General features: G+C 40.2%; 1 protein-coding gene across 1 annotated transcript in view; it reads left to right on the plus strand.

Moving 5' to 3' along the window:
* Nucleotides 1-14,243, plus strand: part of LOC113148416 (NMDA receptor synaptonuclear signaling and neuronal migration factor) — a 33,636-nt gene extending 19,393 nt beyond the window's left edge. Inside the window, 10 exon segments of the mRNA XM_033325844.1 lie at nt 1,261-1,313; nt 3,368-3,457; nt 6,660-6,790; nt 7,016-7,099; nt 7,260-7,293; nt 8,036-8,106; nt 8,223-8,302; nt 8,974-9,076; nt 11,930-12,005; nt 13,539-14,243. Of these exon segments, the coding sequence (XP_033181735.1) occupies nt 1,261-1,313; nt 3,368-3,457; nt 6,660-6,790; nt 7,016-7,099; nt 7,260-7,293; nt 8,036-8,106; nt 8,223-8,302; nt 8,974-9,076; nt 11,930-12,005; nt 13,539-13,636 (820 nt within the window). The 3' untranslated portion in view covers nt 13,637-14,243.
* The last annotated feature ends 1,617 nt before the right edge of the window (nt 14,244-15,860 follow it).

Here is a 15,860-nt window from a genome sequence, read left to right on the forward strand (position 1 = left end):
TAACTGTTTAGAGCACAATTCACTCAAACCAAAATGTATGTGCAATTAGAAAATATGCAGTGAGTTGTTTTTTTGTTCTGTTGCAAACAACAGAGAAGCTGAAGGATGTTGTTATTGCTCTCTGTCCGTTATACTGCACAGAACAATATAGCGGACAGAACTGATTGGATTTTGGTGGCATCTCATCTCAACATCTCAGGAATGCGTTGAGGAACACTGGCACAAAGGTTTGCTTGGACGTATGGATGATCTGATTAGAGTATGAGCCTGGAAGGACATGCATGACTGTGTGGTGGAGGCGTACAACAGCGAGAATGTTTATTGTCTAGTTTCCTTTTTATGTTGCATCTACTCTAATGTGCTTCTTCATCACCACATAAACTATATCTATATACTTCCCACTCATGCACATATATGCACACACCTCATGCAGAGATCATTAATCATGACTGTTTATATCTAGGTGTCCTGAAACTGTGTGTAGATGCAACATGGGAGGGAGGCAGAAGATAAAAGGATGTTTATCTGGGGCTCTTGCATAGAACATCACCTGAGGATCAGACAGCAAGTCGCAGAGAAAAACTATACAAACCTGATTACTTGGGTGCTAGAAATGTTATTATAATGGATATCAAGTTTAATATAACCATGCAAAGACTAGATTTAATAGCTTGTAGACATATTATGTTTTCCAGTGTGTTCTCATTACATATTACTGGACTTAAATTGTAAAATGAACCAGACATCTTATCTATCTAATCAACAAAGCAACAACCCCTCTGCTTGTAAAAGAAACCTACACCGGTATGTGCGGTATGTTTTCAAAAATAAATTCCCTCTGATGCTCTAATTTTACTTGTGGTGTGGGAGTGCTCACAGCAGGTCCTTCAGTACCTACTAAATATAATACTAGGGTTTCCCTTCCGCTGTTGAATGAGCCTCCTGCATCTCAAAAATTTACAGTCAATATAAATAGGTCTTTTGTGATACACTGCACCCACACCACTCTGGTATTTTCCATTCACTCTGACAAGGAAATGTGTATATTTACCTATAACCTTCCATTTAACTTCTTTCACAAATAGACAGTAATAGATAGTATAGATGGATAATGGCGTGACACTAAACTCCTCTCTTTGTCTTCTCTTGCTTTGTTGTTTCCCGCCCACCACTCCCTCTTCCCCCCTTTCTCTTCTTTACGTCTCGGTCCTTCCTCTGTCCTCCGTTATCCCTCCTCTGCTGTGATTTCTCTACCCACAGGAACTTCCGGAAGCATCTTCGGATGGTGGGCAGCAGAAGGATTAAAGCACAGAGTGAGTCAGATGTGTGTGTGTGTGCGTGTGTGTGTGTGGTTGACGTGTTTGTTCAAACTGATTTTATTGTTCACCCCACCATCATCTGTTTTTATTTGTTTTCTGGTGTAGTTTTGCATGCGTGTGACACCAAGCGCTGATGCTTTGCTGGGGTTTTATAACACGCTGTTGCATTTTGTCGAGCATTACATGTTTATCAGTGTGCGTTTGATCAGCCAGAGATAGGAGTTTGTGCATGTGTGTGCATCTAGTGAGTGTGTAAGCTGAACAGTAGGAAGCATTTTCATGCTTTAAAGGTTTGTTTGTGGTTTGAATACAAAGAAAACGAGTTATATATTTCTTGAAAGGCCAAAAGCAAAGAGCTGACTGTTAATGATGCCAGCGTGTGTATCTGTGTGCAAGTCAGCAAAAAACAGCATCTAGAAATTCTTTGCTCTGGACTATACCATATGTGGATTCGCCAGCCAAGAGTGTAATGTTTTTATGTTAATTGGTTGAAATTAAGTTGACATTTATAGTCGTCTCACAGATTCAGTTTTTGAGGGCGATGAGCAGCTTTGAATTGTTGTAAAGCTACAGCATGTAACTTTTTTATTTTTTACTAGAAATATTATATAAAACATACAGTATCTTATAGTGGAGAGTTGTTGCTCGCTCTTCTAACCACTCAGAGAATTTCAATGATTTCTGCTTGTTCAGTACATTTTGCAGCATTTATATATATAATCTGACAATGACTAATACCTGAAGCACTGGGCAGAGGGTGGGAGAGTGAGAGAAAGCTGGGTGCAGCAGAGTGGACTGGTCTCATGCTAATGTTACATTAAGTTGCATATTGTAGCTTTAAGACTCAAAAACTCTAACAAGAATTTCAGCAAGTGGTTTGTACAGTTCTGGACCTACCATTAAGAAAATCCCAACATTTATGTCAAATCTTTGTAGGAGTCATAACTCTCCTGCTATAAAAGTCAGAATGGAAACATGTGAAAGTGGCTCATTATTATGTCAGGTCTGTAAACCATTATCACATTTACATTTTTTTATTTATGGTTGGTTGTTAATTCAAGTAGAGAGTCAGATCCATAAGAAGCTTTTGTTTTAACCCAGTGAGCCTGAAACTAATTAAAACCCAAATGTATCACCCATCAGTGCAGACGTTACTAAAAATTCAAAATCCTGGAGCAACGCCATGCCAAGCTGTTCTACAAAACTAAAAATTGCAGTGCGCTGCTGTGAAGGGAAAGTTGTCTTCACTCCTTCATCCGTTCAGGTGAACTGACCTGTTTCACGCGACAGTGACAGAAAAAAAAAAAAAGAATAAAAATTTAACTGTCTCAATAGCCGGGTTCTGACTGTGTAAATGAATCCTCTTAATATTACAGCATATTGAATTTAAAAGTAGTTCAAAATACTTTGACATGAAAAAAATATATATGTTTTTGTGCTGCCAAAAAAAAAATAAAAAATCAATTACAGTGTTGACTTTATTTATATTTCAGCTATAAATGTACAAGCTGTACTTGAGAAAAGAACAAGTCAGAACCCGCAGTAAATTGAACAGAGAAGCCCAAGTGAGGACAGCAGAAATCACAGAGACCCCCCCCCCAAAAAAAAAGGTGCCTTGAGGGACAATGTTGATTAACTGTGTCCAACACTTTCAAGTAGTCTAAAAATATTCTGCGATCACAGCAATTACCACTCTGATTTGATCCAAAACTTGCATAAAGTTTCACTCAATCTGTTAAACTACCGTCCTACTGACTTCATAGCGATGATAGAGAGAGAAACGAGGGGAAGAGTATAAAGGTATGAATATGAACATCCTGTATGTGTGTGTTTATTGGGCAGTACGTACATGTAGGCATCTGTTTGTGCAGAGGAGGGGTGGCGTTATATGTACACTACATTTGTGCACTTGTAGCTGCATCTGCCTTCGCACATACGTGTTTCAGGTGGAAACAGCCAGTCTGTAGGCTTGTTAGTGTGTGTATGGGACTGTGTGTGTGTGTGTGTGTGTGTGTGTGTGAGTGACTATCTCTCCCCGCCTGCACTAGCATTCGCTGAGCGTAGATCGAAGAGTTTCAGCCGTTCCTGGAGCGACCCCACCCCTGTCAAGACTGACTCTCCTCATGAACCCACAGACAGTGAGTTAACGCAGACTCACGCAAATGCATGTACACATATTTACACATACACACAGACAACTGCAGTCAGGCAACAAAAAGCTATGAATAGAGGCTTTAACTTCAGGTAACCAAATTGGATTTACAAATATACACCATGGACCGGATTTACTCAGACCCCCTATAGCAAGTACTAAATTGCATGTGCAATCTTACGAGTTTCATTTGTGGGAGATCCACTAAAGACAACGGCAGACATGCATTGGTCCTTCCGTTATTTAGAATATATTAATGAGTGCCACTTTGTGGGCTTTGGTTCTTCAGCCAATATCCAGATCCTTCAGCTCACCCCTCTGATGGGTGAGAGGAAGATTAGTTTGTCCACATTATCTGGTATAAATGCGAACTTCTCATCTTGTTCATGATGTAGTAGCCTTTGAAAAAAATGGGCCCCAACATGTCCCAGTATGCAAAGGCAGTGTTTAAGGTGTTAAAGTGGGACAGAGTGGACTTCTTTTGTGCCTCTCAAATACTGCTCCGTTTCTATTCATGCTAGCTGTAAACTATGTCTGCACATGATTTACTTGCAAACTTTTAGTAAATCAGGGCCTATATGTGTGTATGTGCATCATGTCCATGTATGTGTAGCAAAACATAGCACATCCGGCGTGGACCAGAAAACCATTTAGCAAAAGATTGATAGAGGGTTTAATAATGCAAGAGGAACAAGAAATAAGAGGCTTGTATTCAAAGATTCATAGCCCACGCTGTTAAGCTGAGAGAAGAAAATATAAAAACTGAGCATGCCCTGTAAGGCCACACTGGTTAAACACAGTAACATCATACTATACCCCCTGAAATTAAAATTAAATCCCACCTTTACAGCCAGATACAAACAACTTTTCACAGATGCTCATCAAAAGCCGTTAGTGTCCACTCGTGTTTATCATCTGCTGATACAGCTGCGGTGCGAGTCACGAGAGCACATTTTGAACCATGTACTACATGTGTGTGTAATCACAGATTACCAGCGTGTCCCTTTGTGCCATCATATCTTGACTAGAAGATTGATTACAGCCTCATCTCGCTTTGTGCTCACTGAGGACTTTTGTCGTTAATTAATTTCCACACACAGGTGGCTCACACAGAGCTGAAAGCCACTCATCAGCATTTGTCAGCTATAAAAGGGTTTTGTAATCAACACTTTGATATACAAGCCTGACCCAACAACTTTCTTTAGTTAGTTATTCAGCTCTCTTCTCTTTCCTTCCCTTCATCCTTTTCTTCTTGCAAAGTTTTGACCCCCTTCCATTAATCTGTATTTTCCTCCTATATCCTTTTTTTTGTACCATATTTTCCTTCCTCTCATCCTTTGTAGTAATAGTTTCTCTTGTGTCTAATATGATATGGCCCAATCAGTTTACAGTGTTGTCAGTGGTGGTTTAGTTACTTGAAAGTTAAAGCCACTTTTCTTGGTTTTAATAGAACAAGAGTAACTAACACATAGAAACACGAAATCTGCCAACACTCACCGAAAATACACAATCGCACATACACACTGCCCGTCTCTGCTGTTAACGTTGACCCTGTCCATCTGTCTCCTTATGACCATGGGTCTTTCTTCCAAGTTTGTGATGCTCTCTCTGTGAGTATGTCAAAATGGAGTGTGTGTCCCAGTCTGAATGTGTTGCCTGATTCAAATTTGAATGCAGGGACCTGTCCGAGGTCTGTCTCTTTTTATAAAAGCCCTTGAACGTGTGAATCAACACACATACTGCTCGCATGCGCTTTATGTCTGCGTCAGAGTTTTGAGTATCTGTGGTTTTATGTTCTCTCCCCCCCTTCCACCTCCATCTTCACTGTTTCTGTGTATCAGAGTGTGGTGAAAGATAAATGAACTGTTGATGGCAGTCTAATGGTGTGGTTGATGCCTTGTGCTCCTCTTTCCCGGGAGAGAGGTATTGTTTTCTGGAGGTGTGACATTAACTGTCTATCTTGCCTGTCTTTTCCCATTTTCCCCCTTCTCCTCCTCATCCCCCTGGGTACAAATCGTTTTATTAGATTGTTTACAGAACATATTCACTAAATCTGTGAACATCAGTGGAGGCCTGTTTTCAACATCAGGGTTTGAGAGTTTAACTATTTGATTTTTTTGGAGAAAAGCTTACTACTAGTCAAAATGCTTTCAATTATGATTTTCCTACATGAAACTCCAAAAGGTAAATCTGGAATGAAAGTTATATACAGAAATATTTATTTAAATAAATAAAAGAAGACCCTTCCTGGCTGTTCTGTCAGAAACCTGGAGGAGGTGGCAGAAAAAGCCTGGTAAACATCAGTCCACTAAACCTTCACATATACATACAAACATATAAATAAGAACATACATACATGGTTCTGTTGTCATTCCGGTTTAGCATTCACAGTTTTAGTGCAGACATTTTGATTTCGACAAACAGGAACAGGTTTAATCACTGTTGCTTCTCCAGGTTTGATGCCAAATGAGTAAATCCTCCTCTAGGTGTAAATACTTGAATTCAGTAGTTACAGTATGTATTGCCATTGATAGGGAGCTCTGTGCATGTTCAGTTATTGAAAATTAACCATCCTTAACTGATTTAAGGATAAAATGAATGACTCATATTAGTGGATTTTGTCGAGATATGCAGACATGAATCATACCATGTCTACAGTTTGTGATTATACAGGGGCCTAGAATTGAACTGAATTATTGAGCAATGAGGTCACTCGAAATACTGAAGGACGCAACCTTCCAATCATCATGAATACTATTTGGTTGATGGTTTTTGAATAAGATTTTCATAGATACATGTAGTGTGTTGTGATTATATGTCAAAGAAGCACAACTTGATGCTGCTCTCTGATTCCAGCTAGGGTTTCGTAACTCTGCTTGTTAGTTGATGCCAGAAATCCTGCTGCCACCCTCACATCAGTCATTCTTTTTTCTGCATCTGCCAGCTGTCTCTGCTTTCTCCTGCTCCATCTGTCATTTTTCTTATGTCACTGCCATTATTAACAGCTCCATACGTTTTCCTCCCCTGTGCGCTCACCTTTCTCCACTTCCTGGACACGTCTGTCCTTCGCTCGCAGATTTTCTTTTCGTGTCACCTATTCTTGCCTCCAAGCCCACTCCCAACACCTCTGCTTGCACCCTATTAACTCAAGTCTTTTTTCTTCACCAGTGTGTTACGTTGTCTTCTAGGCGGAGACCTGCAGACCTCCTGTGGCACCCCAGATGAAGGAGGCCTCGACGACAACCTAGACTGGGATGAGGAAAGAGAGATGGAGAGGGTGGCCTGTGAGGGAGACGACTTCATTCCACCCAAAATCATGGTAGGAGACTGTGACATTTCAGTTGCTGTACACATGTTACAACTGGAAGCAACAGCTACAATCTTAATATATGCAAAGTTAAAAATATAAAAACTATGGTATAACTGCAGCAAATGGTTTTATAAAATACCAAATCCATTTCCCCTGATTTCCTTGTGCCTCCTTTTCCAACACTTCACCTAACCAATCTTCACGCTCCCACTTCTCTTTGTCCTTCACCTTTAGCTGATCTCTTCTAAAGTCCCCAAAGCAGAGTACATTCCCAATATAATCCGCAGAGATGACCCTTCCATCATTCCCATTCTTTACGTAAGTCTGATATATAAAACGCTGATATGCTGCACAGATGCTGAAAACGACATACTCTATATTTATACACTGTTTAAACTGTTTCTAATTGATTGCAGTGTAAAATATTAAGAATTTATTCCTGCCTTTTTATCTGGATCGTATCTCTTTTGGCACTCAGGACCATGAACATGCCACTTTTGATGATATTTTGGGTGAGTAAATATTCCTGTTTTGTACTATTTTAGATTTTACAGTTTTTATATTGAAAATATTATCATTTTCTATTCTTATTCAATTGATTTTAATACAAAAATACATGGGAGAGAAATGCAAAACTATTGCAACATTAGAGCTCAGGTGATGAAAACATGAGTTACGTCCCCTGAAATATGAAACTAAGCCTCCTACCTTCAGTCATGAGCCTGGGTTGCACAGCAGGTTTGCTAAGACTGAACTCTGACTCCCACTGTGGTCAGGAAGATGGAGACTGTAATCAAATTTCTGGGTAGTTTGTATCTGGCTTATTTGACCTGTCCATTGAAGTATTGAAGCCAGATTTTTAACCCTGGCTTGGCTTCTGCATTCTTGAAATGATCCTGATAATTAAACTCTGCATGGAATAAAGTTCACACAGAGTAATTAAGTGGATGTCAATGAATAATTCACACGTATAGATTTCAGGCTTCTTTCAGACGTCTTTCACTGACCCCTTTTGTTTTGCTGTGACATTTTCTGCTGCCTCAAGTACACAATGTTGAATTCAATTTAAACAACACCTTCCATTAGTGTCTCTGCCGTCTATCATTACACCTGTACTTGAACTCACCCTCCAGAGATTTCTTTCGTAGTCACATTTCTCTCTCTCTCTCTCTCTCTCATCTCTTTTTATGATCTTTTCTTAACGTTCTTGATCCCTGTCGTTCACGTCAGTCTAAACCTTCTTCTCTCTCACAGAGGAAATCGACAAGAAGCTCACAGCTTACAGGAGAGGAAGCAAGTTCTGGAGAATGCTCATCTTTTGTCAGGTGAGGAACAAGGACAAAAACAAAACAAGTTATTTGGACTTGTGCATCTGGAATCCCCTGAGTAATTAGTGATCTTAATTAGGTGGTAATATTTTATTCTTGTGGACATTTCCTAGGGAGGCCCTGGCCATCTGTATTTACTGAAGAATAAAGTGGCAACGTTCGCAAAGGTGGAAAAGGAGGAAGACATGAGCCAGTAAGTTCCCATTAGACTCTGTATATATGAACTCTGGGTCATCTCTGTATATAAAATAACTGAAGTGTAGGTCTCCCAGCTTTAAATAACTTTAGCAGTTATTTAAAACATGCTGCAGAGCAAACAGTGTTGCATCATTGGGATAACTTTGTATTTTCATTTTATTCTTCCAATATTCAAAACAAGGGCTGAATCAATTTGAAATTCCTCCTGTAAACACTTACATAAACCCTAAGATAAACTGGCTGATTCCCAAAGAAATCTTCATTTTATGTGTTTAAAGGTTCACAGATCTAGAAACAAATTAGTCATGTAAATGCGATTTGTTCTATTTTCAAAATGTTAATACCCTTTTGGCAAATGTTCACCCACTTGATGAAATCATAGATGTTCCAATGGAGCCATACAACACTCTCTCTACATTTGTCATTTGTGAGCAATTTTCTGCTACTGTTTGGAGTAAAGCATCCCTTCCAAGGGGACCATCTTTGAATAGGTGATGTTTACTCGATTCAGGAGTATAAACACAAGGCTCGCCTTCTGTTCCATAAACGTCACAGCAGGATAGAAAACAGTTGCTTCAAGAGCTGCCAATAAAGAGTTGTATGCAGACAGGATTATTTTGATTTGCTTTTGCTGTTGATTATATGGAAACTGCTGTCTTTATTCAGATTCTGGAGGAGGCTCACTCGCTTTATGAGTAAAATCAACCCAGAACCCAACATCATCCACATAATGGGATGCTACGTCCTGGGCAACCCCAATGGAGAGAAGGTAATGCATTAAACATACTGTACACACACTAGCATAAAGACAGCAGACAATTTGCTTCAGGGTGATTAAAAGTGGATGTGAGGTGAGGCTAATAATCACGTTTTTACGTAATTACGTCAGTGTTCCAACCCCCAAAGAGAAAGGGAACCAAAATTTAAGCCAGGGGGATGAAACTGCACATTATAGAGGAGACAGAGGGATCAGCGCAGCAAGTTATTGCACTATAAATCAGTTCCTATGTCAGAGGCACATAACTTCATCACTACATATATAGAAAATTATAATTCATGTCAATGATAACAAGTTCAAAGTCTAGTCCTTATGTGCCTCACACACTGATTCAATAACTTCTACTGGGTTTTGATTACATGTCCACTCCCGCCCAATCCAGCCTTTATTTGTCCTCATTTCCCCGTTCGCTGCTCTCTGCTTTCATATTTATGCTCACTGTGTCTGTTTCTATCTCTGTTTGTCTGGTAATCACCATATTATCCTCCTGGCTTTCTCAGTTTCTTGCCTTCTCTCTCTCTCTCTCTCCACCTGTGTAAATATGATCTGAATTTTGAGTAATGTTACTGGATGTGGCAGCGTAGGAGCACACATGCTGAGTGATGCTACACCTCTCTCTACCTGACAAATAATAAAACAAGCAGCTACAAACACACACACACACACACACACACACACACACACACAAAACAAAAAAAACAACATGCTCAAATAAGCTGGCAGACGTGCACTCATATATGCACGCGCACACACACACACACACACACACTATAGCCAGCAGCGTTTGTCTGACCTAACTGTCTGTTCCAGTCATGTCTGCCAAAATGCTTTGTTACATAAAGTGGATCTCTCTGGGGTTGATGGACACTCTGGCAGTCTGCAGAACAGACTGCACATCAGTGATATCTCCACCCCTACAGACAACATTGCAGTTGTTTCTAATGGGTGTGGGTCCACAACACAACAGAAATGTTTTTTTTGCAAAGGTTTGGCTTAGTCCCAAGATCCCAAAGTGAAAATTTCAAACTGCACACAGTACAGCACTGTCACAAAATTAATGTGTTAATGTATTATGGTGTGCTTGTAATGCAACAGAAGTAAAAGTGATAGCAACTGTGACCTTGTTAGTGTGCTTCATACTGGATCAGCAATATCCACTGGCAAATACAAAATATGGCCAAACTTCTGTGAATACTACTTAATGTAGCTTTAAAAAAAAAAACAAAGTATTATATAACCTCTATGAACCCCCGCATCCGTTAGCAAGGCTTTAAATGGAGTGTGCAGAATTCCCCCATTTCAACCACTTTTAACAGTAACAGCTCGAATGCTGCCAAACGCTGTCCAGACGGCGCAAAACAAAACACACAACAGTAACAGAAAACACTTCAACTAACAAGAATACGGACGTGTGTCCTGACTACAAATGTGAAAACAAGCTGTATATACCAAACGTCTCAAGTCCCTTACTATAACACACACACACACACGTAGCGTGCTCACTCAATACTATGTTCATATACTTTAGATGCAGTTGTGATTAGCTTATATTTAAGCTTATTAATATTGGCACAAGCCTGCAGCCGTGCTAGAGTGGGTCGACTTCAACACAAAACATGAATTAAACCACCCCCTCTCAGTTTGAAAAGTAAAAACATAATGACTAATGCATTATTAACAAAATCACTCAGCAACTATCAAAGGGATCTCGCTCGCAAAGCACAACAAAAGCTGATATTGTAATGGTAATTCTCGTTTTAATAGTCTTGTTCTGTGCCATTTTTATTGTAAAGCATGGAGAGATGATGATATAACAAACAACTGTTCAATATACATGAAAGCGAATGTGACGGAAAATATCAGTCATTAAGCCAAATCAGTTGGTGAATACACAGTAAGGGGAAAGAATCTGTGTGTCTGGAAAACCACCGCACGCAAAAACTACCATGCAAGAGGTGGACTAAAAGCAGCGCCTTAGAATTCAGCACTCAAACATTGTGAAGGTTATTTTAAAACACAACTTAGAGGATGGAGGAATCAAAAGAAAAGAAAGCCTGTGGATGAAGCAACAGGTGAGCAAGTCAGAGAGGCAGTCTGACCCAGTTTTCATCCAGAGATTTTCCAGGCGTGTTTGGGTTTTCAGCCACTGAGCTCTTCGGAGAAACCAATTCAGCAAGGGAGGAAAATAACCCAACATGCAACATAACTTGAGATGCGTTATTTGCCTGCAGCTCTCTCTGCACTTTAGACCAGCCATGGTGCCTGCGTCTCCCCAGCTATTCTCTCCTCCACATCTGGCATGTAGCCATCTTCTTTCATCTTTTTCAAAGGCCTGCAAACACAAGCTGTGAAAGCAGCTTTCCCCCCCCTTTTTACCACCTGCATTTTAATATCATGATGTGAAAAACAAAAAGTGTATTTGGGCCTCTGATTTCACTGTTGGAGCTACAGAGATAATTGAAGAGAAACTAAATTAGTGCTCTCAATTTAGTCATCTGTACGCTCTATTTAGGGTTTTTTTTGTTTTAATTTGCTGCCTATGGCACCTCCCGGCCAATTTTAGACTTTTAGAGACAGGGATGGGCTCCTACAATATCTGTTGTTTCATAAAAACGCAGAAAGACAAAAAGATTAACTGGACACTTCTTCTCACCCGCTTGTTACCGTGCACATAAAAAATGTAGGTATGTCTCTTTGGCAGTAATGAGCTGGATTTATCGCATTGCATTATGTGCGTTTCTAGGTTTGTGTGTGTTGCGGTTGATGACACCGGCTCCCCTGCTGCGACCATATGCAAGAGCAGTAGGATTAACTGGTGTTTGATTTCTTATCTCGCCCCAACAGCTGTTCCAGAAACTGAAGAATCTAATGAGGCCTTATTCTGTCGAGTTCGAGTCACCGCTGGAGCTGTCTGCACAGGGTGGGTCACACTACAAAGATGCTGATCACAGAGACGCACACATTGAAATGGCACAAACAATAAGTCAGTATGTCCAGCACTAAGATCTAGAGCAGGAATTTTGTCTATTTAGGAAAACAGGCATCTATTTCCTTCTTTAAACATTCAGTTGAGAGTGTCACTTGCTGTTCCCCTTGCATTTCAGATAAGTTCATCCTGTTCTTATACCAAACACATTAGCTCTTTCCTCTCCTTATTTCCATATAAGAGGCCTGTATTCAAACAGTGGTTCATATTTCAGTATCTTTAATGCATTTCCAAGTCATATAGACTTCACACGCCCCCAAAAACACCCACCACAAAGGATAAAGTAGTCATGTTACTTTGCACTTGTAAACCCACTCTTGTGCTCCCTAGCTGGAGGTGGGAGTAGGGACATGCAGTCCTTTCTGGTATTCAGCATTTCAAAAGCCTACTCCTGGCCTAGCAGCAACTTGAAACTGTTGTCTGTTACATCCAGATCCAGACACTTTTTTAATCTCTTCACTTTCATCAAATGTGCCTCTCTAAACCTTCTTCTAAAACTCCTGCTACCAGTCAATTAAAAAGGCACCAACTTTTACACTCCTGATGATTCACAAATGAGGTATGACAGGTGTTTACTACAAAAATAATTCTTAGTTTAACCTTTGCTAAAGTTACTTAGAAAACCGTTTTGATTTTCCCCATTCTTGCTTGAAATTTGATTCCAGCTGCTCAAGTTCAAGGTCTCCTCACTTCATAATGCACCAAATGTCTGGATGCAGGAAGGCCAGTTCAGCAATCTTTTACTACAGAGCCGAGCTGTTGTAATACATGTAGCAGGTGGTTTTGCACAGTCTTACTGAAGTGAGCAAAGTCTTACCCATAAAAAAACAAAAACAAAACATGGATAGCAGGTTACTGTTCAGCACTAATGTTGCACAGATGTGAAAGTTGCCCTTGCTGTGTTGCACTGATTCACCCTCATACGGTCATGGATGCTTGCTTTTTTTAACTGTGTACAGACAAACAAGCCAGATGGTCTCTCTGCTCTTTGCAGTTTTACATTAAGAAAACCTTGGCCCATCCTTACTTCTGAAAGACGCAGCCTGTCTGGGAATTTCTTTTTACACTTCATCACCATACTGACATGTTGCCAAGTTAGTTGTCAGATGTTGAACAAGGTGCTGAATTACAAAACCTTTCCAGGCTTTCTTTGGCTGGCATCAAATTTAAAATGAGCATGGATTTACATAGACAACAGTCTAGCGTCTCAATTACAATATTTGATATGTTGTCTTGGCTCCATTTTTGATCAAATATAGTTTTTAAAATAATTTAGAGGTTTTCTGTTCACAAACACCTACAGTATATGCTAAAGAGAAAACCTCATATTATGGCAAAATATCTCATATTATCTGTAGAAATGTTTTTGTTTGCTGATACAGGGAAACTTGCACCTATATGTGTTTAGATAGCAATTTGTTACTTCCTAAATGTGACTCCAACTTTTTCTCTGATTTACCAATCAAGGCAAAGAGATGATTGAAATGTATTTCGACTTCCGCCTCTACCGACTCTGGAAGACGCGCCAGCACTCCAAACTGTTGGACTACGAGGATTTTTTGTGACACAAAAGGTCTTGGATCAATGAAGCAACAGAGCCCTCCAGTGCCATGACAAACCTGTTAAAACTGATCCAGTGGCTACTACTTGACCCGTCAGCTCAGTATAAAACATGCATTTATTTGGGAATTGGGCTGGAAGAAGAGGATGAGGAGGAGCGCCAGGACAAGGAGGCTGAAGACTCTAATTTACACTTTGTCTCTGCTCTTCCTCATTTCCTCACAGAGTAAGGGTCAAAGGAATCACAAAAAAGGGGCCGAAACAACACACATAAAAAGGAAAACAAATAGGGAAAAAGCAGGAGACAGCTATACGAACACATCACACCAACTCCAGTTTGAAAGAAAAAGGAGAATCGAAAATTCAAATGTGTAAGAAGGAAAAAAAAAAAAATACAAATCTGTTTCAACATCCTTTTCGAGGCTAAGGTGCTTCAGAAAAATCTTTGTCATTCTGTCATAATGTGGTTCTGTGTTTTAACCTGGACCTCTCAGATAATCTGATCCTGGAGACACATATACTGGTACATAAATAATCCATATGTCAATGTGTGTATATATGATATAAATATATTAGCATAGCTTTGGTCCTGCAAATAATACTCTATATGAGAATAATGATGCATCATTTATTTTTGATGTGCATTGTTGTGCAGTTTCATATGGAAATACTTTGGAATAACTCAGGTTTTAGCCATAAAGTAATTAATACCGTACGTTTGTCTATCAAGATATTGTAATCTTCATCGCCATCGCTTGGAATGAATGTATTTTTTTCTCTAGAAATGTATCTTCGGTTTGAGGAATCGAGCTTCATGTTTTGGTTAGAAAAACAAAAAACCAAACAAAAAAAAAGTACAATGTGCTAATTTTGTGTGTGTGTATTGTCCATGTAAAAAAAAAACAACAAACAAACAAACAAAAGAAAACATACAGATGTATTGTGTGTATTTTCACTATCTGCTCCTCTGTTGAGGCAAAGAGAATCGCCTTCATCCCCACAATTATCTTTCTGTCACATAAACATAGTTTAGTATGATTCATGATGTCAAGAGGGATGTAACAGCCATCCAAGTGCTCCTACCCCTGTAGTGTGGGAGTTGCCCTATTGATCCCTACTGCTCTTCTGCAGGAGGTTCAGGCCACTTAGTTGGCCCCTGTCAACGGTGCCGGTTGCGTTCACTATCTGCCAAACACTCTTGGCTCTTATTAATGGCGGCCAAACGGGCTTCCTCCACCTCTCACTTCACTGGGCTATGATCCAGTCTGAGGGCCGAAGCTCTCTGAATTAAAGAGATCTGCCAGGAGTTTAAGCTGTTCACAGCCATCTGCTGCCTTGCCAGGTGTCAGCTAGTTAAAAAGGCCAGAAATATGCAGTGAGTGTGTGTGTGCATGCGTGTGTGTGTGTGTGTGTGCACGGGCGCCTGTCTGTGTCTGAGACTGTCGCACCAAACGAGCGACCTGAGCTGTCTCAAACAGATTAATAATGGTCAAAAGTGAACAGCAGCAGCTCAGTCTACTGCTGGACAGCAATGTGGAACACAGATATTAGCATTAGGGCTGGGACAACAAGACATTTTGAAGTGGGGAAAAAACACAGAGACAGGATTCAACTATGTTTTGTAGGGGGTGAAGTGCTCCAAATGGCTACATGACCCAATAAAACAGTATGATAGAATTATCTGCTGGTGTCATCTTTTCAAATCATCTCGCATTACCTGAAAATGGTATCTTCCCCCATTTACCCTCATCTCAAACTTTGTATTTGTTGACACATTTTGGGCGTCCAAGGAGAGACACAGCCACAAACAGCTCACAGTCACAGCAGGGGACACCAGCTGGAACAGTGTGTCCCCGAATTTACGGGAGCTCCTGAATCTCACGGAGAACTATTACTAAAGATTATGTCTGTGGTCCCAGTCCTAACATGCACACACACACACACACACAAACATATCTCAACACGTGCAGGTGAATAGATCAGTGTGTCAGTCAGCGGGCTCTCTATCGCTCTACTAGCAGGACTCGGGGGTTTTTAATTTGCTTTTGCCCTATCTCTGGCATTGCAGTGCTGGCCTTCAGTTGGTCTGGCACAGACAAGTGCTCTCTCTCTCTCAGCCCGAGTCACGCGGTACATGTTTTCAAAGCAGATTTAAAATTCAACAGTTACACAACCTGTCATATCAGCGAGTTATTTTAATTCCAGCAGAAGCATCAACCTGCCAAATTC

Source organism: Anabas testudineus, chromosome 22 (assembly GCF_900324465.2).
Source record: "Anabas testudineus chromosome 22, fAnaTes1.2, whole genome shotgun sequence".
In the NCBI taxonomy this organism is placed as follows: Eukaryota; Metazoa; Chordata; class Actinopteri; order Anabantiformes; family Anabantidae; genus Anabas; species Anabas testudineus.